The sequence below is a fragment of the Marmota monax genome, unplaced genomic scaffold, assembly GCF_021218885.2.
Source record: "Marmota monax isolate L192 unplaced genomic scaffold, Marmota_monax_Labrador192_F-V1.1 WCK01_AAM20220418_F8-fsc00076, whole genome shotgun sequence".
NCBI classification, from domain to species: Eukaryota; Metazoa; Chordata; class Mammalia; order Rodentia; family Sciuridae; genus Marmota; species Marmota monax.
The window spans coordinates 4,203,347-4,230,384 of record NW_026692843.1 but is presented as its reverse complement, the minus strand read 5'-3'; the positions used below and the strand labels follow the sequence as shown (position 1 = coordinate 4,230,384).

Genomic DNA, 27,038 nt, shown 5'->3' with positions numbered 1-27,038 from the left:
TCAAAAGATTTCAGATCTCCTTCCACTCCAGAAAACAAGCAAGTGCTGCAGGCCACGCTCACCTGCTTTTAACTCGTAACTGCTGCACGGAGAGGCCTGGAAAGGGAGACCTGTTTAATGCATTCCTCTGAAATTAACCGGAGGAGCTGGCGACAGCTTGTAGGGAAGCTGGCAAGGCCTGAGTATTTATAGGAGCATTAGACAAATCGTAGAAACTGGAGAAAGAAGGCCTGCTCTGCAACATCTAGGAAGCGGCTGGAAGTGTTACTACAAAACCTAGCACCTTCCCCGGGGAGAAGATAAGAGCTCCTGAGTGGGCTGACAGAACAGCCTGAGGCTTAGAGCAGATTTTTACTTCTTTGGAAATAGAATAATAATTTTTGAAGACAGTCCCTATTCTGAAAATTCATTTTTAAGAGAAAAGACTAACCAAATAAATTAAACCTCTCCCCAGTTGCTTTAATTGCACCTCACCATATTCATGGTGTGGCCCGGGCTTTGCTTTATGGTGGTATGCACCGTGACAGGGCTTTCTGTACGAGGAATTCAGTGTTCTTTTGGATGGTTCAGCCATCAGCAGAGGATGGAGACTCAAGCATGGCAAGGAGAATTAGAGAGAGAGAGCTTCAATTCCTGGGCTTACATGTTGTAAACAAGCCTCGAAGCCCAGAGATCTTTCCATTCCACCCAGCACAATGTGCTGGCTGCGTCCAACACAGACACTCAGGGAGGGCCAGCTGGGTCCCAGCCTTTCATGCATTGAAATCCAGAGGCAGGACTTTCTCTAGGCTGCTAATCAAGCTGAGAGTAAGCACTCAGCATGATGTGTACAGCCCTGCCTGGTTACAAACCCAGGATTCCTCCTGAGTTGGGCAACACACCAGAGGCCTGCCTTGAGTGCCAAGGGGCATTAAGACAGGATGGTTGTAGCGAGTCCTTAAGGGATGAAGGATCGGAAGCCCAGCTCCTTCTGCATGGTGGTCGTGGGATAAGCTTCCACCTGGTCGTGCCGAGGAAGAACTCCAAACCACCTGGTACGGGTGCATTGCCTTTAATGGCATCTAGAAGCAACATCATGAGTAAAACAAGAGCGTGGGCCCAGATTCTCCTAGGTCACAGGACAAATGCAAAGAGAATAAAACAATGTGCCCAGAACCCTCTGAGCAGAGAGCCAGGAGCAGCTGGCCAGAAACAGGCATTCTGCTGATGCCACCCCTGTACCCAAGTTCTCCCTGCAGATAACTAGCAAGAGGGAGTAGGCACTGGAACCCTCCTCTGGAAAGATCCTGCAGTGGTCCCCGCTGCCTCCAGGGGGAGCTCTGTGTTTCTGTGGTATAGAGCAGGTGGGGGCAAGGAGAATACCACTGGCCAGAACAAAGCAGGCCTGGGCCACTAGGACCAGAACCCAGGTGGGACCTGCCTTCAGACTCTGCTCTTGTGCATTCATCTCCAGGTGTCACTTAGGCAGTGGCAGGGCCTTGCTGCAGGTGCTGGGAACAGAGAGAGGATAATGCTCTTCCCCAGGCAAGACCACTGCACAAAGGGAGATGGAGGTGAATAATATGGAAACAAATGTGATAATTCATCAAGGTTAATGCACGAAGGAATTTAGAAAGAACGGAGGATGGGGAGACCTGTAGGAAGACGGTCAGCCAGTGCAGAGGTTGTGTTTACCTGGGGACAGTGGGTCTGGGGGTGGCCAGCCATGCCAGGGGCCAGGAAAAGTTTTCCAGGTGGCAGAATGATCAGGTAGGAGGAGGCAAGGGGAAAGACAGTACCGCCCTACGGCGTATGCAAGCAGCAGATGGCAAAGACCAAAGTGTGGGTCACTGTTCCTCCACCAGGCAGCCCCCATCCCCCATCTGGACAACTCACTAACAGGAGGGAGGGCTACCAACACAGGAATCACAGTGCCCTGGAATGTCCAGGTCGTCCATCTGCCCACCAAGAGGTCAGGTGTGGCTTTCTTCTGGCCACTTGGTTCCTTATCACCACAAACACTTCTACTGTATGTCACCCAGAACTGACCAGACTTTTAGCTTTGTAGTACTGCCCTGTCCAGCCTGCTGTCTGCTTCAGACCCCTGGGGACCTAGTGTGCCCCCTACCAAGAGGAAAAGTCCCAGCAGTCAGCGCTGCACAGCAAGACACAGTGCCCGTGCTCAGCAGCCGTGGCACACCGCCCACTCTGCCGGGCTGCTGCTCCTCCCCCAGCAGATGCTCTGCAACCTGGAGGCTACGGGTGGAGGAGCAAGGGGCACAGCTCACCATCACCCCACTGACTCCCACTGCAGGCATGTCCCCGTGGGCACTCACAGGCTCTCAAGCCTACTACCAAAGTCGCTCTCCACCAACAAACCTGCTCCTGGTTGCAGCTTCCCAGGGCAGCCTACTGGGGGAGCAACCAGGAATTTACTCCACAGACAACGTCCGTGATTTTGTTAACAAGAACTCAGATTAGATTACTCTGTGATTACATGGTTCTGCGGTGTGATAAATTGGTTAATAACAGGATTCCCAATGTAGTTGCTTAATGGGAATTCAATGATTACAGGTACTGGGATTGCACTGTAAGCCTAGGAGGTGCTAGCATCTGCCCTACTCTAATAATGCAGAAGTTACCTGGGACAATTGAAGTGGTTGTCCTCACAGACTCAGTAAAAGACTCTTGTCTGCCTAGCTAAATGTCAAATTGAAGATCCTATTCTCATGAGCAAATCAGTAATCAGCAGATAAGTGAAAGATAAAAGAATATTTGAGTCACATTGTATAATGGAGGAAACTTTTGCAAACACTTGGTTTGGGTGGTGCATTGGGAAAGGGGGCAGTTACCACAATTCAGTGAATGATCTCCCCTGAAGGAATGAAATTGAAGTTTACAGAGAACAAGGGACTTAACCCAGCACCTGGGCAGAACCTTACGTTCTTTCTGTGGCACATCACAGAACTGCAGCTGGAATTCTGTACATGCAGTGTATGCTCAGGCTTGCACTTTCCACAGATGTCCCTAAAAGGGACTATACTTCTGGGTCATGTGCTCTAGGTTAACAAGGCTTGAGTTCGTGAGGATTTTTCCTAAGTTTTATAAACTGCAGCATACCTCAGAGGCCTTCAGAAGAGGGACGAATAAGTCTTGGTTTTAGGCTCAGGGGTGAACTAGCCCATAACGTTCACTGACAATTTTTTTTTTCAATTTTTAAGTAATATTATAGTCTTTGACAATAAGAAAAATGGAGTGCTGAATTTAAAACATAAAATGGCCCATTAGAAAGGGCTGGAACTTATTTTGAAAACTCCAGATAATACAGCTTTGCTGTTTTGTCTTTCCAAAATGTCAACATTTGGCTAGGATTAATGGTTCTCTAAATCAATAGGATTTCATGTTTATAAATGGCTTACGGTTCCACTGGTTATAAAACGTTATGAGCTCATGCATCCACATCACTACCAAGCTTTTACTGAAACCCACTGACGTTTGGTCTGGCATCCAGACCACACAAGCAAGGAAGACACAGCAGAATTCCCCTGAGCCTGGCGGGAGGCAGCACCCTTTTCAACCCCTAGGGGTGCAGGGAGGCAAGTGAGCGTGAGCAGAAAGGGAGGTCGTCATGGAAAAACAACATGTGGGCTGGGCCCCTGTTAGAAGTACCGTAGGAGATCTCATAATGCTCCCTCTCACAGACATGGGGGAGTGGAATCCAGACAAGATGACGGCATTCTTCAGAGAACTTTTGTAAGAAAAAACACATATTTTTAAAAATCATTTTAATCCCATCTTTCTAATACAAACATCACGCCTGGCTACATGTTGACCCACGATGGCTTCAGCGATGTCATTACAACTTGTGTTATTTTTACCTAACACTATCTATATTGCTTTCTGAAAACCTCTGTTTGATAACTACTGAGTAACGTTCGATGGTGTTGACTCGATAAACACACTGTGTTCCCCAGTGTTAGCCGGACCCTGTGGCTCTGAGGCGTTTCTCAGACAAATAAGATCTTGCCAGCAGAGTGTAAGCCAAGGTCATTTTATTTCACAATGCTTTTGGGTGAGATAAATAGGTGTTTCTGAGCCATGGCCAGCTGCTCAGCACCAGAGCTGACAGGCACCTGGGCTGCATGGATTAAGAGGACCTCTTCCTCCTGTCTTTGGTCACCTCTTACTCCAGGAAGCACAGGTGGACAGCATGTGGGACAATGAGGTCATTCGAGGGTCCCGCTTTTCATTCCAACAGATGTGATATATACTCTGACACCAACTGCGTATGTTAACAAAGCCTTAAAGGTTCACGCATGAAAACAAATACGTTACTTTCTGAAGAAAATTAGCCTATTTGAAATGATGTACAGCAATCTAGAGCTAAAAAGTAATATGGTCAATTGCTTAATATTAAGTCATAAAATTATATTACAGACAATATATGAGCCATCATTACCCAGGTAGAAGGTTGCCAAATTTCGCTGCCCTGATGGGGATTTTCGCAGAGGAGAATGGAGGGCTGAGTGCTTTGCTTTGTCTTTCTAGTGTGGAGCTGGACTTTAAGCAGCAGGAAGACAAGCTGCAGCCCGTGCTGAGGAAACTGCACCCTATCGAGGAAACTCAGGTCGCCCCTTCGCCTTACACTCAGGAGACGTACTCCGCAACGCCCAAGCAAAAATCCAAAACTGAGTCTAAAAAGCATGGAAGGTGGAAACTCTGGTTCCTTTAACACTGGTGGTATGAAGTCTCGAGGCTGTCTTTAAAACCCACTGGAGTTAAATCAGTCCTTTTCCAGAACGATTAGGATCGAGGGAACTGCGGTGCCAATCCACGAGCTCCCCGCTTCTCGCCCTGCGTACCAAAAAGGCCTTCGTCCCACCAGATAATTAACAGAGTAAGGTAATCAATGTCACACCTGGCTAGCTGTTCTTTGCAGTTCACGGATGTGGGATGTAAAACCTGAAATGAAACTTATGTACTCAACGATGATAAGTAAAAATTCTAACCCCCCAGATCTGCAAGGATTAGGTTACCAACCTGCACCATGGCAGGCTGTCACTCTGCACAGCGAAAACTCATAATTATTTTCCAGCCTTTACTTTATTTTTAAATAACGAGAAGAAAAAGCAAGCCTTATGTTTGCAGAGGACTTCATTTTTACGTTCCATCTTGCAAATAAGCAGGGGGCGAGTGCAATTTTCAGCACATCAAATTCCGGAGAAAGCACAATTTTTTCAAGTGGTCAGAGACCATGAATAATCTCTAAAATGTGACTCTATGTATATTTGCCTTCATGTGCTGTAGCGCTAAGCCAAGTGACCACATCTCAGTGTCACACTGACACCTCAAATTGAGCACCCTCTTCATCTCTAGACCTACGACATGTTTACTGCTCATTTTCCAAATGGCCAGCAGCCAGGAGTCCCCCAAAGTCAAGACATGCCTTTAATCATTGCAAGTTGACAGGGTCAGAGCTATTGGACACTCAGCTTTCTTAGATCTCGTTTTTAATCTTTTGGTACCCAAAGGCCAAACGATAAATTCTGGCAAGAATTTGAAAACACATATAGAGATACACAATGGATAACACAGTCACCAATAAATCACAGGCTCTCTGCCACGGCGGGAAGTGTTTTTGTGGATCAATCCTCAGAGACATTGCTCGCCCATAGAGCAGCCAGACATTTTATATAATTCGTTATGCTTTATAACAACCATGGAAGGTCTGACCATCTCAAAGAGAAACAGCGTGTTCCGTTTAGCTGCTACCAATGGACAAACTTAATATCACCTACATTTAACCTGTTAGTAAGTTGTACTAAACGACATACTTAGGGGAAAGCTGTGAATCAAATGTTTTTAGGTATTTTTTAAATCCACAGTAACACTCAGAGTTCTCTCTTGATTACACATTGCAATGTAAATCTTAGTTCCTTTATTTTTTCACTCATTTCTTTGCACCTTTGCAAGTATCTTTTTATAGAAAAAAAAATCCCCTAGTCTGTTAATGACTTTGTCTATCAATTTTTTGCTTTTCACAATAGGAAGTAGGGATCTTACTTTGCCTTTTTTTGTACAACTTAAATTTTGAATAGTTTGTGAACATACTGAAAAACCCAGTCTTCGAGTTTTTGTCCAGCAGTTTCATATCTAATCACGTGCCGGCGTGCACACCTCATTGATCAGATGCCAAACACAAAGTGGCTAGTGTTGGGAAAAGGATCGCAGCCTGCTTGGTTCACACCAGAGCTACTTCTTGCCATGCATTTTCCTCCTCACTCAACAGCAATTCTGTTTTAGTTTTAAGCGTCTGGTTCTATAAGGACCTAGCTATCAGCAATCAGATCTGGACTTGAAAAAGACGAAAGAAGAGTATTTGTGAAAACATTCTTTAGGGGTTACTCAAACAGTACTGCAGAGGTATACTTAATTTAACACACACCCCGGTTGTAGAAATATTGTATAAGGATTCAAATCCCTGAATAGCAGTAACAGAACTGAGAAATATTTTTTGTGCAAGAAGAGCGATAGGCAAGTTGTTCCTGTACCTTGAAGGAAGTGCAATTGTTTCATGTAGACTAAAACTTTAAAAACGTGTTTCATGTTTTTATACTGTTTTTAACTAAAGTTATAAAAATGTTTGCGACAAGTTCTCTCTCCTTCTGTTTTAAGAACCCTAGTGAGATTAGTGAATGGAAAGAAGAAAGGTGTCCGCAGCTTGCTAAACCAGCACTGCACACCTGACCCACCGAAAGGGCTTCCTGGAACAGGAGGTGTCCCCATGTCAAACCAGTTTAGACCAAAATCCTATGGTTAAAACTTTCAGAGTCAAAAAGGAAACTCTGTAGGTAAACTAATTCTTCCTGGAAAATGAAAGCACCTCCAAAACATTTGAAAATAACATTTTCAAAATCATTTCATGGTTTAATTGCGATGCATCACTGATGGATGGAGATCCTTCTCTTGACAGATTTAAGCAAAAACTTTGACACAAAACCAAGGTAACATGTCCCGTGCTCCCTCATATGTACATGTACATGGCATTACGTATAGAGATTAATTATTATACTTGTCATCAAGTTCTTTATTAATTTTTAAATAAAAAAAAAATCAAAGGTAATGTTTTGTGTGGCTATCAGACTTATTTCATAGCCTCAATAATTTGAGAAAATAAAAGTCATCTGAGAAAATAATAACAAAGGAAGGGTACTTGGGCTGAAAACCATTTCACCAGGACTTGGCAAAGCGGGATACTGTGGTGTGGCATGCTGCCTGCCCTGTGGGGGTGGGTGGGGCTCACACCTTGCCCAGCCATGCACTGGGCAGGAGCTTGGCTGCTGGTAAGACGGGAACTTTTCACAGTCTGCAGGACTCCGTGCAGGCTAATGCCAAGACGCCGTCACCTGAGGCCTAATTTCTGAAAAAACTCCAAGTAGATAACTAAACTCATTCATGACAAATCCTCAAATAGCCGGGTGTAGGCAGCTTCTCTTGCCCGTTTAACGAGCAGGTCCCCAGTCCCAGGGAATTGGCCAGCATCTTCCTTTCTTCTCTGGCTGCCCGCAGGTGGAAATGAGCACCCCTTCTGGGCTATGCCCCTTCCTGGCCTGGCATCCACGGGCAGACCACTGCTGTCTTGCCCGGACAACCTGTGGGGGCAAATGCACTGCCCAAGGTCTAGAGTCCCTGAGCGAGGACAGGGCACCACACACTTGGATGTGAGGCTCCTCCTACCAGCACAGGTTCCTCAGAGAAAGGAGGGGACAAATGCACAAGGGGACGGGCCACATGCACAAGGGGAAGGCAAGCCCAGTGCACTGACCCAGGGCAGTGCAGGGAACACCCAGCCCCTCTACATCAGCCACCAGCCACCTACCAGGCCACCCCAAAGCTCCTCCTGAATACATACTGAGATGCAGCAAGGACAGTCTGCCATGCTGGTGCCCAGGGTCACTCTACAACATGCCACTCAGTTGCAAGAAGCAAAAGGCCAGGACCTCTGCTTTTTAATCTTCAATCTCAGACTCCCACACCCAAGTCCCTCAGAGTATACATGAGGAAGGAAGCAAGGCAGGGGACACCTCACTAGCTCAGGGCAGGAGCAACCGGCAGGCTCTTCCTGAGCATCCTGCAAGATTGCTCAGCGGCGCCTGTGTGGATGGCAAAGTATGGCTGGACCATATGGCATCAAGGGTACTGTAGCCCCTGGCTCAGGATCGGCCCACAGAATAGGGAATAGGGACGGCCTCTGCAACCCCATTTCCCTGGAGGACCCCCATAGGCATGCCATGGCCCCAGGCACACGATCATTAATTACAACAAGACTCACCATCGAGTAAAGTGTTCTGATCTTTGTCAGTCACAGAAGAGAGTAAGAACTAGAAAGGAAGAATGGCCAAGAACTCCTCTGTATCATGCTGATAGTAACAGCATGGCATGTCAATAAAACCCACTACGGTGGACTGGTTCTTTGGGAGCATTTTTATCAGCAAGGAAAATGTGAATTGATGACTAATTGAGGCAGTTTCAAGGGTGTGATGTTGCCTAAAGATCAACCACAACCCAACCAATCAACATAGACTCTTTTATCTATAAAAGCTCTATCAATAGCACCTTTGGCGTGGGCTAAATGTGCAGCCAGCTCACTAACTGGACGTAAACATTTTACTATGTGATGCAAAGAACAGAAATAACATCCTGTTTAGTGAATTACCATAAACTAACCATGCTGGGGTGGGTGGCCTGCATTTGGTAGATAACAGGTGGAGTGAAAGCTACCGATTACCTCTTAACATCGCTCAATAATTAACTCAGGCAGGTCTGAATATGTATGAAATACAGAGCACGTTTTACCCACCAATGACTGGTTTTTATTTCCTCTGCTACAGTTAGTGACCAATCTTGAAAAAAATATCAAGGCCCCAAGAATACAAAAAAAGGCATGAAAAACTACTCTCTCAACACCAAATAAAAATGGACCTATAGTCTTTGCTGCTCACACAAACTCATGTGTCAGGGTGGCTTTCCGGGAGCCTTATGATTTGTAAGTAGATTTGCTGGCCAACTGTGTAATTAGAGACAGTCTGTGTGATACCTGTATATAAAAGCCCAGACACCATCCATTTGAAACATTTATAATGAATTTTTTTCTGTTGCAAACATAAGTTTAAAAAACAACATTTTTTGAAAGCACATTTATATTTACATTCCATGAGAATAAACATCTCAAAATCAACACTCATGCAGGGGATGTAACATCTTTATTGGAATGATTGGGGTAGGTCTCTTGGTTAAATAGGCACCATTCACTGGGAAACCAATGCAGCACCTTATTTTCCAGCTAAGAAAGCATGCCAGGTCCTTATAAAACACCCAGATTAAGTGAAAGCTCTGGGGTTTTATTAACAACAAACTGCCCACCCCATCCATACATCCACAGTAGAAGAAGCAGAAGTGTATCCATGACTTGAGGCCAGCGGTCAGGAGGCTCCTATGGTCCCAAACATAAGTCAAGGATCCATACAGAATTTTTCCTTCTCTACACATGCCTCTGTGAATTTTATGGATTTTCCAAAGCACCTTCCATTGAAAGAGGCCACATTTCCACTTTGGAGAATCAGTCCTTTTCAGCCTGCTGATTTGCATCTAGGCCAATGTGACAGTCCTTCCCACCCAGTGCATTTTACTCGTGAACAGGCAGTGAATCCCATCATGTGAAAGCAGCAGTACCTCCAAGCACAGGAGAAGGCTCATTCCAAGGCATCATTGCTTTCTCAGGTCTCATCCCAGTTAGTGCACAAATGCTCATTCCAGAAAGGACACTCTTGTATGGGGTGGCACCAGGTCACCACCAGCCAGGTGGCCTGCCTACCTACTTGCCACACAAGAGCATCTAACCCAAGCAAGGCCCTTGGCCCAGACCATACGTGCACACAAAGAATGGTGCTTGATGCCCAGAGCACAGATGGCCTCTCAAAGGAAGGAGGAATGTAAAACGTGAAATTAGACTTAATATAAACCCACATACTTCACTCAAATATGTCACGCAACCGAGTGGAGGAGGGCAGGTGAAACTGCTCCTCATCTGTGTGGCACTATGGCCACGCTGGTTTCAGGGCCTGTGTCCCCTCAGCATGTGGTCCACAGTTCCACATCTGCCAGGTGGACTTGTCTTGAGTGCTGTTTGTGTATAATACTTAGGATGGTGGATCCCCACAGCCCGTGAACTAAAACAAATGATGCGTAACTGACGGCAAAGTGGAGTTTTCATAAAACACGACATCACAGTCCCAGCTGCCTGGCCTCTGCAGTTGCAAGAAGCCCTGTACTGCAGATCACGGTGGCACGGTCATAGGCAGAGCCCCACACTTCTCCACTCCACATATAAACAAGCAGGGCAGTGTGAGCCCAACAGCATCACACCGTGCCCCACAGGGACAGAGGTCACGCTCATACCAGTACCGTTGACAATATCCAGGAGTAAGTCATCAGGGAGGCACGTCTAGCCAAAGATATTTTAATCACTTTGATTTTTTAAAAATCCATTTTCATCAGTTACTTAGAGTTTTTAAGCTGATTCAGTCTTATGATTTCCACTACATTTATGCATAAATGAGCAACACAGGAAGATTGAAATCTCCAAGGCACAATGGAACGGTACAGCTTATCCAAACAGATCTATAAACTATTTTCTCTTCCTTTTCCACCTTGGAAGGCCCACTGATTAAGTTTTTGTCCACTGTGTCAGGGATCTTTTTGTCCCTATCTTGCTTTAATCTAAATTCACAGAGCAACAACGGTGACATTAAGAAGCTAATGCATCCACCCTGGTCGGAGGCAAATGAAGAGGGCAAGGCTAACATGCTGAACTCAAAGGGGAAGGATTCCAATCCTGCTTCTCTGTTGACACCAGAAGGAGACTCAACCGCAGAAAGACCCTTCCCAACAATTTTAAATGGTGAAAGTCCTTCCTGAAATATCCTCACGTTGTCATGGCTCATTAAATAATTACAGCTTATTCAGAATATATCTTTTCGAGATTTGTTCCATGACAGCTTAGTTTTACAAAATAAATTCAAAAGAACTTTAGAAGTCTTTTTATAAATATTGGAGATGTTGGAATCGGGAGGGGCCTCCTGAAGAGCTCAATCCCCTTCCTGGTTCAGGAGATAGACTTCTTTTAGAGAAGGTGAGGGTTGTGGGGTGGGTCTGGGTCCCAGCCAACTACTGGCCAAGGGTGGGACCTTGGTGTCTCAGCTGCTTCTCAGAACATGCAAAGGTTCACCTTAAGAGCTCCTGAGAACACATGGTACCTCCAACCCGGGGCATCCCTGCCCTTCATTAGATGAGCAGGCAACTCCTAGACTGGCCGTATTACCACCAGAAGACCCCTAGGGCTTGATCCTATGGAAACTACTCAAGGTAGAAAAGAGAAGGGGGCTTATTTTCCTGGACAGCTGCCTCCTAACAAGGGCAGAGACCAGGGAACAATTCACTGTTCTCTCTGATGATGCTGAAATGGACCACACTCATCAGCACCCCCTGACTCAATCTCACAGCAGAGACTTGGAGAAAATTTTGGCATCAAACCCAGGCTCCACGCAAGTTCTTCCACCATAGCTGCAGGGCTCGGAACCATTTCTCTATGCACATGGGGGTATTTTCTGCAGTTGCCATATGTAGGATAAAGGCGAAAATTAAAAGAGAGTCTTCCCATTAGTTATGTGGTGCCCAGCACATCAATGAATGCTCAATATTTACTACTGTTGTTGTCATTGTTATCATTATGACTGAGAAAGGAGAAATTTCCCAAAGAAATCCAGAATCACAAGGTCTGGGAGGAAATGCCATGCTCTGCAAGCTGTTTTCTGCCTTTGTTCAAGATGTGAGCACAAATCACAAGCTCCCCACATTCCAAAGTACCCATCCAAACCCTCCCCACATTCCAAAGTACCCATCCAAACCCACCCTTCTCTCCCCAGTTTAACTTCTGGCCACAAGGCTATGACCAAGGGAACACACAGCTAGGATAATGTCCCTAGCCACAGCAATGGAGCTCAGAAGTGCAGTGCATGCATATGGTCCCAGGTTCCGACCAGAGGCAGTTCGGTGGCCTCCTAGCAGTGGCAAGACACTGTGTCCCTAACCAGAGCAGGACTGTGCCCCTAACCAGAGGGGAGCAACCTCATCACCCCCTGAATCCATACCTGCCATCCCTCATCTGAACATACATACAAGCCTGTCCCTCACCCAATGTGAACCTAGTGCCACTCCAGGAAGGACCAGAGCAGGAGGGCACACTAGATCAGCTTCAAGTCACACACCATTCACTCTCCCTTCAGCTCTGTCCTAGGTCCCCTGGGAGCATGTCAGAGTGTAATGGAGCAGGACCACAGAGTATGGGACCACCAGACCTCAGGGGAGCCCTGGGGTTGCCCCAGGCTCCGGCCATGGGCTTCATTCCCTACTCAATATTAAGCATACAAAGGTGTTCTAGATTCTAGAAAAGAACAGTCTTAATGAGGAGCATGAGGAAGCAAAGTTACATAATGTCATAATGAAAAAGTATACAGCAAATAAAGCTGATTTATACAGAAACAATTTATTTCCTAACTCCTACATGTGATAGTCCAAACTCAAATGAGATAGACTTTTAAAAGGATATTCTGGCCCAGTACAGTGGTGGCACACCTGTAATCCTAGTGCCCCGGGAGGCTGAGGCACAAGGATCATGAGTTCAAAACCCAGCCTCAGCACCATAGAGGCCCTAAGCAACTCAGTGAGACCCTGTCTCTAATAAAATACAAAAAGGGATGGGGATGTAGCTCACTGGTACGAAAGAAAGAAAGAGAGAGAGAGAGAGAGAGAGAGAGAGAGAGAAAGGATGGAAGGAAGGAAGGAAGGAAGGAAGGAAGAAAAGAAAAGAAAAAGAAAGGAAAATCTGGACACAGCAAGTCCTGAAACTCTGAGACATACACTGGGCTACTTCACTGGATGGAAACACTCAGGCATGTTGGCTGGCCTGCACTCTCTGGGGTTCATCTGCATGGGCACCCTTTACCAGGATGCCAGCCACAAACAACAAAACAAGCCCAGTGCTATATGTTGGCTGTGCACCCAAAAGAGACATGCTTCACTTCACTGCTCTGTACCCTTGGTCTGCAGAAGGAACCCAGCTCACACACCAAGAGACCAAGTGCCCTGTCTGGCCGCCAGTGAGACTCTTAGCAGCCTTTCTGTCCTTTGATTAAGGAAGTTATTTAGTTATTTCTTCTTCTCCTTTTTTTTGAAAGGCCATTCAACAAGGTGAGTTTACTGATGGGCACTGGAAATGAAAAAATTAACAAGATCTATGTGTGGATCTTTTGACTAAGTAACAAAATTTAAGAATAATGGGCAGGGTAGGGTGGGAGGCAGGATGGGAAAGGGCAACAACTGAGGAATGAAATTGACAAAATTATGCCATGTGCATGGATGGAAGTATCACAGTGAGTCCTAAGTGGATGCAAAACTATAATGCACTAATGTAAAAAATAATACAGAGAAGGAAGAAGAGTGGAAGAAGATCCAGGGGAGGGAGAAGGGGAGGGAAAGGGAGGCAAAGGGCTTGGAATGGAGCCAATTATGGAGCATGCATTTATGAATATGTCAAAATGAACCCCATTGCTATATATGAGTATAATGTATGAATTTTAAAAAGTATGGGAGGGCAGGGGGTGCCAATAAACTCTGGAAAAAAGGTACTATGATATGAACGTAGAAAGACTGTCTAAATAATCTTTAAACTATTCTTAGAAAAGTAGTTTCCACACAGACTAAGTGGCCTAAGAGCAACACCCTTAATACACTGGACTAGACAATAAAAGTGCTAAACTGGAGTACCTCCATTACATTTTAAGGTGCTTCATAAAATTTTATTAATGGCACCTTAAACGTATATATAAAGAAACAGCCAGAAGGTTGAGGACTTAGAAGAAAATCCATGTCTCTCTCTGCAAGTAATGGCAAACCATGCACCAAATGCTCTGTCCCTAGATGCTGAGTGCTACCCCTCCAGCTCGGTCAGTATCCCCTGGAATCAGGAAATCAGAACATCTCATATGCCACACTGTGTCCCCCCTGCTTACTATGTTTTAGAAAAATTAACCCATCTTCCAACAGCAGTCGGAACAGGACCAGATGAACCTGAGGCTGGGGAGTCTGTGACACTCCCAGGAAGATGTTCTGAGCGACACCTAAGTATTCAAGCACGTGGGGCTGGGCACTTACAATGAGCTCCGAGTCCCGCCCCATGGAAATCACGGTCCGGTTCACTGTCCGGAGGAGTTTCTCCATGATTATCTGCACATGCCTCTGCGTTGGCCCCTGGAGGAAGACACACCAGTGAAAACCAACACCAAAGACAACCGTGGACATACCAGCCCCCCTGTGGTCACTGGATCCATGTACCCCATAAAAAGTAAATCAATTGCAGGCCATGGTGGTGCACGCGTGCAATCCCAGAGGTTCAAGAGGCTAAGGCAAGGGCTGGGGATGTGGCTCAAGCGGTAGCGCGCTCGCCTGGCATGAGTGCGGCCCGGGTTCGATCCTCAGCACCACATACAAAGATGTTGTGTCTGCCGATAACTAAAAAAATAAATAAATATTTAAAAAAAAAAAAAAAAAAAGAGGCTAAGGCAAGAGCATTGCAAGTTCAAGGCCAGCCTCAGCAACCTAAGAAGGCCCTGAACAGAAATGTTTAAAAACAAAATAAATGGACTGGGGCTATAGCTCAGTGGTAAAGTGTCCTGGGTTCAATTACCAGTACCAAAAAATAAACTGATTAAATTAAAAAATGAATAATTATAAACCTTAATGAGATGAGAAATGGTCTTTGTCAAAGGCAAAAGCCTTCACAAAGAAAACTCACAACACTTTCTTAGAGTCTATTAAAAATAATCTCTTAGGGCTGGTATAGCTCAGTGGTAGAGCACTTGCCTCATACGGTGTGAGGCACTGCATTCGATTCCCAGCAACACATATAAATAAGCAAATAAAATAAAAGTCCATTAATAACTGAAAAAAATATTTGAAAAAAATCTCATATAATTGTAATTTAATTTACACAAATCTTAAAACAAAAAGGAAATCAATTTAAACCGTATGATGTTTATGATCCCTGGTTAGACCTCCAATAACTCACACACTGGGCCATGTTGAGACAACAACCCAGGCTGCTGGGTAAGCCCAATCCCCAGACCTCAACAGTCCCACACAACAGCATCTCTGCACACCAGCTGAGGGTCAATTTTGATTATCTAAAAATCATACCACATGGAATTCTCTATCAGTAAGAATTCACTTTTATTTGGTGTGCAACTGATGGCATTCCATGAACTGGTCTGGTCAGATGTGCACTTGGGCTCTTCTCTGAAGAGCCACTGCCCACTCCCTGAGATCTGCTCTGAAGCCTCTTCACGGAGCCTTCCAGCCAGTTAGAAAGGCAAAGATCCTGGAACAGGACCCTGGGGCCGGCCTTCGGTGAAGTTTCCAAACCTTCCCACAGGAAATGGCGGAAAGAGTTGAGGTCCCTGTCCCCAGGAATGGATTTAATCTAATCTCTTTCATCAAGAGTTTTAACCAGGCTTAGGAAGAATGAGTCAGTCCTTGAGGGGAGGGTGTCCAGGTGCAGGGGTGTGTGTGTGTGTGTGTATATTGCCCAGAAAGGTATCCAGGTCACAGAGGAGAGAGCTCAGAAGAAGCCCGATCCACTTAAAGCCCTGTCCAGGGCAGAGACGGGCAATGTCCTGTTCTCACCTTCCAGACACACCTGAAAAATCAATAGTGTCTGGGCTGCAGATGTGGCTCAGTGGTAGAGTGTTTGCCTAGCATGTGTGAGGTACTGAGTTCAATCCTCAGCACCACATAAAAATAAATTAATTAATTAAAGGAATTGTGTGCAACTAAATCTAAAAAAAAAATTTTTATATCAATAGTGACACTCCCATATGCACCGACATACACAGTGTGCTGAGGATGGGGGCACAGGACGAGACTCCCTCACATGCTTGCACCAACTTCTCATTTAAAGAAAAAGTAACTGGAATAAGCACACGGTTCCAAACTGCAAAAGAAAATCCCAAGCTAAGAAAGCATCAGGGGCAACTATCCATGGAGGTAGAGCAGAGATCTGCTCTTCTTGAAAGTCTCAAAGCACCACTGGCTTGTTTTAAAAAAAAAACTTTGTGCATGTGTTTGTTACTTTAATAAAAATAAGAATTGCAAGTATGGATGCAAGTAATTAGCCAACTCTTAGCCTTTTATCTGACCTTAAGGATTGCATACTCGGCCTTGGGAGGCATTTCACTGAGAAGATACAGAAAAGAGAAAACAAATTTCAATTCAGGATAAACACTGCAATGTGAAAATCACGATATAGACATAAATAAAAGTAATTTCCGGGTGCAACTCTACAGAGAGAAAGAGAGAGGCTAAGGCTGAAAATGAAGGCCGTTATTTTCTAAATGAGTCAAGAATCACTTCTCAGCAGAGAGGCTGGAGTGGGTCACTCACCACGTCCTTCCTGTAGAGCACCTCCAGGATGTTGCTGAGCAGCTGGCAGCAGGCCTCCAGGTCCTCCTGCCTCTCCAGGTGGTACTTGAGCTGATCCGTCATCATGGGAAGCAGGATTTCTCTGCAGTCTACATATGAAACAGGGTTGCTGGTCAGTGCGAGAGCCACCAAGGTGCAACTCATGTGTGCTAGAATTCTGTGCACCCTGGTCGGCATCTGGCACTCACGTGAGAACAGACTTTCTGTTGCTGTCGATAATTTTAAAAGACGCACACATCTATCTATGTGTGTATTTCCATGCACTGACATAGACATGTGACATGACCCAACAACTCACAAACGTGCAGAACATACTTAATCAGGCATACATATATTTCCCTCCTTGGGCACATAAATACAAACACAAGCACACATGTTGGGTTTTTACTTATTTTCTCTGCATAAATTAACTGATTTGCAACATTAAAAGAAAACACTTCGTATGACAAAAATTATTCTAGTTTCAGATTTTTGAGACTCTTCATCTTACAAGTGGACTACATGGAAGAGGTCCGCTCTGCAAAGTGATAATTAAAGGTACACAGAGCCCTTCCCAGGGCAGCTTCCTGGAGTCGGCAGAAGAGGGACAGAAAAATGGGAATCAGGGGCAGAGACACCGCTGTGAGGAATATGACTGTAACATGCAGGACAGCTGGGCAGGGAGCAGGGTCCCGGCAAAGGAGTTTGGACATTCATCTGTTTTTAGATAGGAACATAGAAAGGATCATTAGAAAATAGAAGAGCAATTAGGAAACAAATACAGAGATACCAAAGATACAACGATACAAAGATGAAAATTCCTAATTTTCTCTTCAAATTGGGAAATCCAATGTGACTCTAGCCTCTTCCATTTTCCAACGTGGCCTGTTCACAGTGCCATTTCTGCATTTTGAGACTAGCCTGGCCCTCACCATTCCTTGAAAGGTGCAAAGCCTGAGAAACTGGTCCTTAGGATTATACATTTTAAGATTTCCAACACCGATAATATAGACCCACATGTTTTACATTAATGGGTCCTGAGTTTTATGTAGGAAAAAAAGCAGGCAACACTGGAGTGAGCCCTCTGTTCAGAAACACTTAGAACTTTCCCCAGGACCACGCTGAAATGCAGGGCTGGGAGGAGGCAGGAGTGGGGCACCGGCAGGAAGAAGGAAAGATTCCACAATAACACAAACCCTTCCACTCCATGTCCCCCAAGGACTGTGTGTGGACAGCCCATGCCAAGTTGTTTTGTGAATTCCATTTGGATTCAGCCTAGGAAAGAGCTTATAGCAATACCAATGTTCCAGAAGGAGTTGTGTCCACTGAATATATGAACATGTGGATTTGCACCTTGGCTTCATGATCACACTAAGCACAAGCAATGCATAGGTTGTGAGGGCTGCACGTACTCTGACAAGTCGCCAAGCCCGCTTTGCAGGGGACGCCTCTGAAGGAGGCACACATGTATAGGGATGAGGCTGTCTGAGGGATCAGGGCTCTGGTTTCAGCCAAGCCTGTACCAATTCCCTTTTTACCAACCCTTCCTGCAATGCCGACTGAAGGGCCACAGTCATCTGAGAGAGTACCATGGCCCCCTGGACTTGAGTGAAGTACTCCAAAAAGCCAAGACATGAGGTTGCTATAGAACATGGTCCAGTGTTAGAACCACCCAGATACAAAGCCAGTCCAAGGGCAATAGTGCAAGAAATGACCTCGCTGGAGTGGATTTGTTTGAGAATGAGAACTCACTGAATATGCTATTTCCACAAATTCCCCAAACCCTGACATCTTTCCTACAGAACTCCAATGTCCACAAATACCATCCACCTTCAGGAATTTTAAGTCAGCTGGCCCTAGCCACATGGGACATCCAGGGAAGAACAACACTCCAAATGCTCCAGCCCAATGGGTAGAAAGATGCCCTGGAAAGCCTCCCCCAGCCCAGCCCAGCCCTGCCATGCCAGGCCCTTCCACGTGGCCCCCACTTGACATCCTCCAATGTGTCCTTTCTGCCCACCTCAACATGAGGCGAGCTCTGGGTCTTCCTGTTCCCTTGATCAGATATCACTGCCAACATTCTGGAGAACAAATGGATTTCCAAGGCATCTGTGGGGGTAGGGCAGGGGGGTGGTTAGAGCCACTAGGACACAACAGGAGAAACAATTCTGACAATGTGACTTCAGAGGAAACAATGGAGCCCCCTTAGCAAGGCTGTTCCTGAAGCTAGCCAGGGATCAGGTCCCGGGGGCTTGCCAGGAGGGCAGGTCCATCAGTGGTTCTCAACATACAGAGCTGGCCCTTCAGGCTCTGGAACCCAGATGTCCTGGCCTAAATCCATCCCTTACAGCCCCATTCATCTACCAACCTGGGCAGGTTGCTGTGGACTGCACTGTGCTCGGCACTAATTGAGTGTGTTTGTCTCATTTGTCAGGATTACTCCAGGGTGAAGGCAGCCAAGTCTGCCTCTTCATCTTGGCAGGGAGGTGCGATCAACCATTTTTGGCTACCTGATAGGAACACCCATGTCCACCCTGCCCCAAGGGCCCTGTTAGCTTCACCTGGTTCTATCAAGCCTCTCTTTGATTTAAAAAAAAAAAAAATTTGGAAAATTCACTGCCACTTTGTCACATTTAAAGGTATTTCATTCACCAAGCCCCCTGATAAGCCATTTTTCTGATGGACCGGTATCCCATTGCATCTCATCATTCAGTTCCCACGCATCCAGGGCCAGTCAAGATAAAGTGGGGAAATGGGGACAGGTATACTTTACTTACAAAGACACAATGAGATAATGCTTGAGGAAGGACTTTGCAAAACACAATCCACCATGCCATCCTGAAAGACCACCCTGAAGGACCCCCTGCCCCAGCGCCAGCAGCCGCATCAAAAACTCCCAACCAGACAGAGTTCCATTCACACTGACCACAGGATCAGCCCACTGAGGAGGAGCATCCAGGTGCTGGGAGGTGACGCTGCCCCTGCCAGGCCTTCAGGGACAGGGTGACACCTCGTCCACAGGCCCACAAAGGAAGAAAGGAAACTCTGAGACAGCAGGAGGACGAGAGCCAGGGGTGGCGTGAGCCACACCGTCCACCCTACTAGTGACCCGTGATATGCAGACCTCAGCACACAAATCTAGGCACAGCAGGCCTCTAATGTACATTTCTTGGGCCACATTAAATACTGAGGGCTTTCAAGGTCTGTCTGTCTTTATTGGGTCGTCATCCCTGTGAGAGCACACACCTCCTCATTCTTTGTAACAGGCACAGCCCAGCACACAAACCAGCACCCGAAGGTGGGGTGTGTGTGTATGTGTGTGTGTGTGTGTGGGGGGGGGGTGTTCATATATACACTGTGTGTTCATGTACTCAGTACTCTCTTCCTTGGAGTATTTGCTGGCCGAGTCTTTACTTTGGTCCACATTTAGCATTTTATGGGCAAACCACAGCGATTCACACCTGTTAAGTGGGGAGGAGTGTCTGCAGCAGTGCAGTCCCATCCTTGGCAGGCATCTGAAGGACAGGCGCACTGTTACAAGTATTCTCCCAGCTGTCTGAGGATCCAGCTTCACCAAAAAGTTTCCGAGCCAATCTGGATGACAGAAAATGGGTGCACATACAGGCATGCCCACGAGTACATGCACATGCGTGTGTATTGATTCAGCTGAATTTGTAATTACATGCACATGGTATCAAATTAAAGAGTCTAGAGTCAAAAACAGGTCTATGACCCAAATGGAAACTATTAAAACAATAATAGAAATGATATCATCATACAAAGAAAACTAACACCTTAGAGTGGCTCTACCCTTAGGGTAGCCTCCCAGTCACCCTCCCGCAAAGCAGAAGTTATCACAAATATCTCAGAACCTCAGGTTGTTGAGGGTCTTCTCTTATTTTGTAGTTCAGTCTACAGACTATCAGTTATAAGAACACTGAGAAAAGTACATCACCAGACAGACAGACAGACACAGACACGCATGTCTGCAGTGAGCACAGAATAAGGTGCACCACCATGCCCACCCACTCACGCCCCTACAGGAAGCACTTCAAAACATGAGAAGCTGCTTCTAATGCTCAAGAAGAGGAAATCCCTGTCGCATTATGGACGTCCCAACTTGGCATCCTGAATACCCTTCCCTAAGGGCAGAATGTCATTTCTACACAGTGATTAGCACTGACAAACCCATTGGGTCCAAAACAGATGGCCAATCAAAAAAAGAAAAAGTCTTATATTCTAAAAGGAAAACACATTTTGAATAAACTATCCACACATAATCTACTTGACTGGAAGTTGAGAATCCTGATTCCCCAAGACTTTGGGAGAGTCTTAATCAGTTCATCTGTACACACAAAGATCTTGGCTTCAGATCTTAGGAAAGATGATTAAACTCTCTGAGGCTCAATTTTTCTTCTTATCTACAAAATGGGGCTGTTGTTTGTTGCCTCTCAGGTTTATTGTGGGAACTAAAGGATGTCATGTGTGCATTTAGCACATGGCTAAATAAGGGGTAGTTGTTAAAACAACAGAAATAATAGTATTGTGCACAGTCAACCCTTTCAGCTAAAAGCACGCCGAATCAAACTAGTAGTTCACAATTGCACTATCAAACATGGTAGTCACTAAGCACTTGAAATATAGCTGGTGCCACTGAAGAATGGAATTTTGATTTTATTTAATTTTAATTGGTATACTGTAAAGTCAAATGTAAAGAGTGAAACTTGATTTAGTTACTGGAAATAAGTATTCAGAACAGCTTGAGCATGTGACTCTAGTTTTACAACGGCAAATTATATCAGATGATAAATACAAAGAACGAGTCCCTGATGAAAACGTAGCACCAAAACAGAGATGTGAAATGAGGGTGAAATGCACATTGGGTTTCGCAGACTCAGTGTGAAGAAAAGAATGTAAACTGTGTCATTAGTTATTTTTAGATTGAGTTTATATTGCCTTAATATTTGAGATAAAACATTATTGAAATTAATTTTACCAACTGCATCAGACTTTTTCTAATGTGGTGACTAGAACATTTTAAGTCACATCTGCAGCTCACATCAGCAGGTCAGCACAGCCTAATGGCATACCAGGAGGCAGATGCTGACGGCCTCAGATGCAACTTCTCCTCCTAGGAGTCAAGGCCACAGCTTTCTCCCACCAGTCATCCTGTCAAGTGTGTGTGACTCCAGGGCCTCTCAGAGACCCTGAGTCCAACTCCAGGCACAGCAGCAAGAAATCCAGAATGAGCACGGTTGTCCTTGTTTTATCTACCACGCACAGAGAGCAATGAAGGCAGCTGGGCCCAGGCAACCAGGGAAGGGGCAGGCAGCCTAGTGGGCTCAGACCCCAGAACACTGGTTTTGCTGCTCACACCAGCCTGCTTCCATGCTCCTGTCCGCAGGGTGACCCACCATTACAGGCTCCAACCATTTAACATCTGTTCATGCTCAGTTGTGAGGGCTGAAGCCAGGATGATTAATGCTCTGGTAATGGGCACAGAGTAAAAAATATTAATCTTTATAAGAGGTATTCAACAGGCATCATCGGCTTATAAATGTCCAAGCAGAATATCCGTCTATAACCCCATTACAGCTCTACATTAAAGTAAGATACAAAAATGAGAATGAATCTGTCATTTAAAACATTCATTTTTATGAATACTGAGTAATGTGCTTCTTAATTTTTAGTTTGGTCACATTAAACAAATGATCCATAAAGTGCATTTAATAACCTTGTGTATGTTGCACAGACTGAGAGCCAGAATAACACTTTTAATGAGAATTAAACAGTAAGAGCCATATAAATGGGGAATGCTTTCTATTTATCTTTTATAGATAACCATCTTATTTTCAACCATCTATGAATCCTATACCCACGTTTCAATATGTTCCAGTGATTTTTCTCCCTCCACGCAGGTCCTTAAGCAGTAGATTATGCAGGAGACAGTGCCAACACTGGAAAGGGTCACGGGAGCTGTCCATTCATCTCCTCTCAGCACAGGAGTGGGGACCAGGAGCCCGAGAAAAAACACATTCAAGAACCACACACTGCTAAGCAGAAGCTGAATCCTGAGCCAGGGCTCCGCAGGGCAAGTGACCCAGGCATGTGTACATGTAAATATGGGGAACACTGGCCTGTCAACTGAAGAGGGAAGTTCCCATGAAGCATCTCCATAGAACAACTTACGAAAGTGAATGTGCCCAGAGGAGACTGATCAAGTCACCCTGGCATAGCGCTTCTCCTTTCTGGATGTTACTGACCTCATCTGTAAAATGGACAGATACAAATGCTCTGCACAGCATTCCTACTCTGACTGGACAGGCTGCTCCTTTGAAAGTGTTCTGCTCAGAACAGTGTCACCAGGCTGCCCGCTGACATGATCAGAAATGCAACAATCTGCAATTCAACCTAGAGGTGCCCGATATCACAGAAATTTAATTGAGAAGGTAACAGAGCAAGTAAAAAGAGCAAGGAAATCGGAAGGAGCATAGCAGTGTGCATGGGACCACGGGAAGAACACGGAAAAGCAATGTCCCCTGAATGTGGCCACAAGGCCAGGCAAGAAGGGAGCTGCCATTCAGAGACCAGTGTGTGGAGCAGACAATCTGGACCTTTAGTTTGAAGAACTATAACAATAGGGATCAGCTTTCCATTATTTTGTAATAACAAATAATAGTTCAGAAAAAGTAAAAGAAGCACCGTGGAGAGATATCGTAGATGCGTCCCATTTAGAAGTAGATGAGAAAATTAGAAAGACTATAAAGTCAAAAGCCGGGAAAGGCCTGTGGGAAGCACTGGTCAGACAGGGAGTCTATCTACTATGTGGATGGGAGAGATCAAGGAGGTGTTTGGTAAGTCTGCCAGTCTGTGGGCAGACTCATCATATGGAAGATGAGAAAATAAGGAAGGACACACAGCACTATGGACAGATGTCCTATCACTGGAGAAAAGAGGCAGCCAGGAACAGAGTTGGGGTGTGAGTGGTCCTGCCCATGTGCTCTTCCTGGTGCCCTCACAATGAGATTTATACATTGAACATAAATGACTGCGGGCCAGTTGTAGGCCTACATTTTAAAGAAACTCTGGCTTGTGCTCGTGGACAGGGATTTATACATTAGTAGAAGAATAGGGTCATGAAGCAAAACCTGCAAGACTGCAAGCTGATGTGGGGCTCTTCCCACTGCCCTAGCAACATTATCACAAGGTACAGAGATCCACACTCAGGCCCCAAAGGGAATCACGGGCTGGAGGCCTGAGGGGCACAATCTGCTGATGAGGTACAAAAAAGGTGAGGCCCACTCCTCAGAATGTCCTTTCTATACTGAGCATCAAGCAACAGGGACAGGAGCCCATTCCCAGGTGGGCACAGAATTGAGTCAACAGGAGACCAGGGTGACGAAGTTTAGACTGCATCATGAGGAAAGGCTGGCACTGCCAAATGATCACAGAGAGAAAGAGAAAGAGGAGAGAACAAGCCCACTCCTGAACACGTGAGCACAACACTCTATGATTCATATGGGCCTAGCCCATGTATGCACTTGCTTGTGCCTGAGCTTTTATTTGTCTTATTCCACACAGCATTTTAAGTCAATCCAGCTCTCAAAATGCATTCCTCATTCAGTGGGTGTGAAACCTTTTAAGAAAAGAGCAGATGATGGATTTGAACAAGCCAGCGACTTAATCAGCACCAGGGTGGTGGACAGCTCCCTGCCTGGGATGTTGCTTGTACACATTGGACCTTCTTATTTAACTTTGATGTCCTTATCTGTAAATTGAGATAATTACTCTTTTTGAATTCTACATTTTTAAGTTGATGACTTGAAGGCTCTCAGAGGACTCAAACCAGCTACCCGCAGTCCTGAGCACATGGTAGGTGATCAATAAATTATGATGGGATCAAAATGGATACCACTAAGACATTCAATAAGTCATTTCTAAAAGCTTGCACTGTTTTAGCAAATGATCTCTTCAAAACCATATGTAATGAAAGACACAAAGTGATATGCAGAATGCGGGGAAAAGGGTAGTGTGATACAGGGGTAGAGATTAAAAGTTTTCTTAAGGTATGCATAAAAATAGAAGAGGATGTGATGTTTATATTCCACATTATTTAAAAGAGCCAGTTTTCAGTGTTCCCAGCTGGCAACATTCATTAGAAGTCATCAGCACAGCAAACTAATTAAATAAAGTATTCCAAAATGCTATACGAGTGGTCCATTAAGTGACTGTGGCAAAATTAGCCCCAACCCCAATTTTTCTCTCTGAACAAACATCCATCAAGTTAACAAAACTACTTCAGAGTAGTTCTGGGCTTAAGATCTATTTTCCACAGTAGAGAAACTCAAGAGATATTGTATTGATTTGTTTATGGACCAAAGCGTTAATACTATAGATACACATTAACCATGCAGCTTTCCTTGTTTGTGACTTGAAGCATTTTTTATTAATAGGGCAATTTTTAGAAATGTAAATATTCTTTCATGGACCTGTTCACTGTAAAAAAAAAGGAATCTGACCCCAACAGTGCCTCACAGCATGCCAGTCTTTGCCTTCAGACTTCTCAGGGCTTCTGTCACTAATGCCTCCACCATTTGAAAGCAGAGTTTGACTCTGTTTATAAATAGAAGATATTCTTTTCACCTTGAAAATAAAAATGTCAAACATAATTTAAACTCTTTAGGCCTATATTTTAAAGAAACTCTGGATTGTTAAAATGGAATAGAAATGAAGTTTTCAGAAGGCTGAGATAGATTATCTCAAAGGAGCCCATTTGCTATGCTGAAGACAAGGGCACAGGATGGACAGAGTTTGAGGAAACAGGACATTCCCATTCCCACTCACCACTGATCCCCACCAGGAAAACCACAGCAATAACAGAAACTGACAAACCAAAGGGCAGCCAAGGAATAGCAGGCTCACAAGAGAAGCCATCCATCAGGAGTCCAAAGCTGCTGCCAATGGGGAAAAGGACGTTCTTGTCATTCAACTTCAGAGTTTGAATGTTCAAAGCTTTGCACATCAGGACTTATATTCCCCTCCAGAACACAAACACAGGACATAAGGAAAAGTCCCCAGTAAGTGCTAAAATAAAATATACATTGCCTATGTCACTGTTAACACAGGAATAGAGGAAGATTACACCTTAGAAAACAAAGAAATGATTCCATGTTAACTGCGAGAAGCTTCCCACAAAGGGCTCCGATGCCGAGCTGCAGGTCAGAGGAGGCCCGAGGACAGGAGTGCCCGGCCCCAGGGATGCTCACAGGACCTCCTGCAAGCACAGCCAATGCTCCTGACATTCTTAAAAGTAAATGCTAGCTCAGGTTGATTTATTTTATCCCAATTTCTATAACATTAATGTAGAACATTTTTGTGGACATAAATCCTAACCCTCGATGTTCCAGTGCTTAATTTAATTATACTGAAACTTTTCATTTCTATAATAGGATTTAAGCTTTAATTTTCATAGCTTTTGTCAGTTATGTGGGCAACAATATAATCACATGAGAACAAAGCTACAAATTACAAAGTGTCGACCTTCCCTTCTCTTTGTATCTTGCTTTGAACATCAGCTCTCTCCACACCACAGATGATATGCAAGAGTCAACGTTTTGTGCTGCACGTAGTCTATTCAGCCAGCTCTCACGCAGTCAAGTCACGTCGCTGGACCAGGCTCAGAAGCCATTACCGCCCATTCATTGGCCCTCCTGCACAGCATGCTAACGAGCCCAAGGCCACGTGTCTCAGCACAAGAGCGTGGACAGGACATCCAAGGTGGATGAGAGACAGAGCACAGGGACCAGCCCCAGGGTAAGTGCTCCCACTCAGGTACAACATCATTGCTGAGTCCTACCACTATAGTGAAATGCCATGATGATGGATTTGCTTCAAAATGTCTGGGGTGCAGGGTGCACACAGATAAAAAGCGTTGGCCCTGAATTCAGAATTCTTGAAGCTGGGGCGAGTACATGAGCCTTCTTACTGCCATCTCTCCACTTTCTGTCTGTGGGAAACGTTATGTGGTTTTCAGAAGAAGGCATCTTGAGTCAGAGGTAGGGTAGAACTGTGCACACCCCATCACGTTTCCACAAACTGGGGGAGCAGCACGTCAGAAGCCAACTGAAGGCCGCGTGGACTTCATGGCACTGCTCACAGGTGACCTTCCACTTAGGCTTCTCAGGAGTCCCCCACTTTCCTCTCTCATTGTTTCCCCTTCTCAGAGACATCCCCGCATTCCCACGTGATCAAGCCATCCAGAGGCCAAACCAGGAGAGACACCTCCCTTGGAGCAAGTAAGACACACATGTGTGGCTGGTCACACGTCACCTTTTGCACTAGCTCCAGGGAAAGAGGTGCTGGGTTGGAACACCCTTGTACATCTCCCTCCCTCAGCACCTGGGGTCAGGCTGGCTCTAGGTGCCAACGGTGGAGAAAAAAGAAGATGAACAAGGCACTGCTTGGGAGCTTTCCTTCTAGGGAGGGAC

The 27,038-nt window shown here is 45.3% G+C and overlaps 2 protein-coding genes across 5 annotated transcripts in view; one reads left to right on the top strand and one right to left on the bottom strand.

The window, feature by feature from the left end:
• The window catches only part of Insyn2a (inhibitory synaptic factor 2A), a 55,422-nt gene extending 48,300 nt beyond the window's left edge, over window positions 1-7,122 (top strand). For 2 of the 3 annotated variants that reach the window (XM_046448860.2, XM_046448861.2), the window contains one exon: window positions 4,528-7,121. In XM_046448860.2, coding sequence (XP_046304816.1) covers window positions 4,528-4,711 — 184 coding nt within the window. In that variant the 3' untranslated portion in view covers window positions 4,712-7,121. Of the gene's footprint in view, window positions 1-4,527 lie in introns of all 3 variants that reach the window. The other variant, XM_058580743.1, reaches the window with a different exon arrangement.
• Dock1 (dedicator of cytokinesis 1) overlaps window positions 1-27,038 on the bottom strand; it is a 446,698-nt gene that overhangs the window by 253,046 nt on the left and 166,614 nt on the right. For both annotated transcript variants that reach the window (XM_046448858.2, XM_046448859.2), the window contains exons 26-27: window positions 16,534-16,661; window positions 14,251-14,346 (exon numbers count right to left, since the gene is read on the bottom strand). In XM_046448858.2, the coding sequence (XP_046304814.1) occupies window positions 14,251-14,346; window positions 16,534-16,661 (224 nt within the window). The remainder of the gene's footprint in view (window positions 1-14,250; window positions 14,347-16,533; window positions 16,662-27,038) is intronic.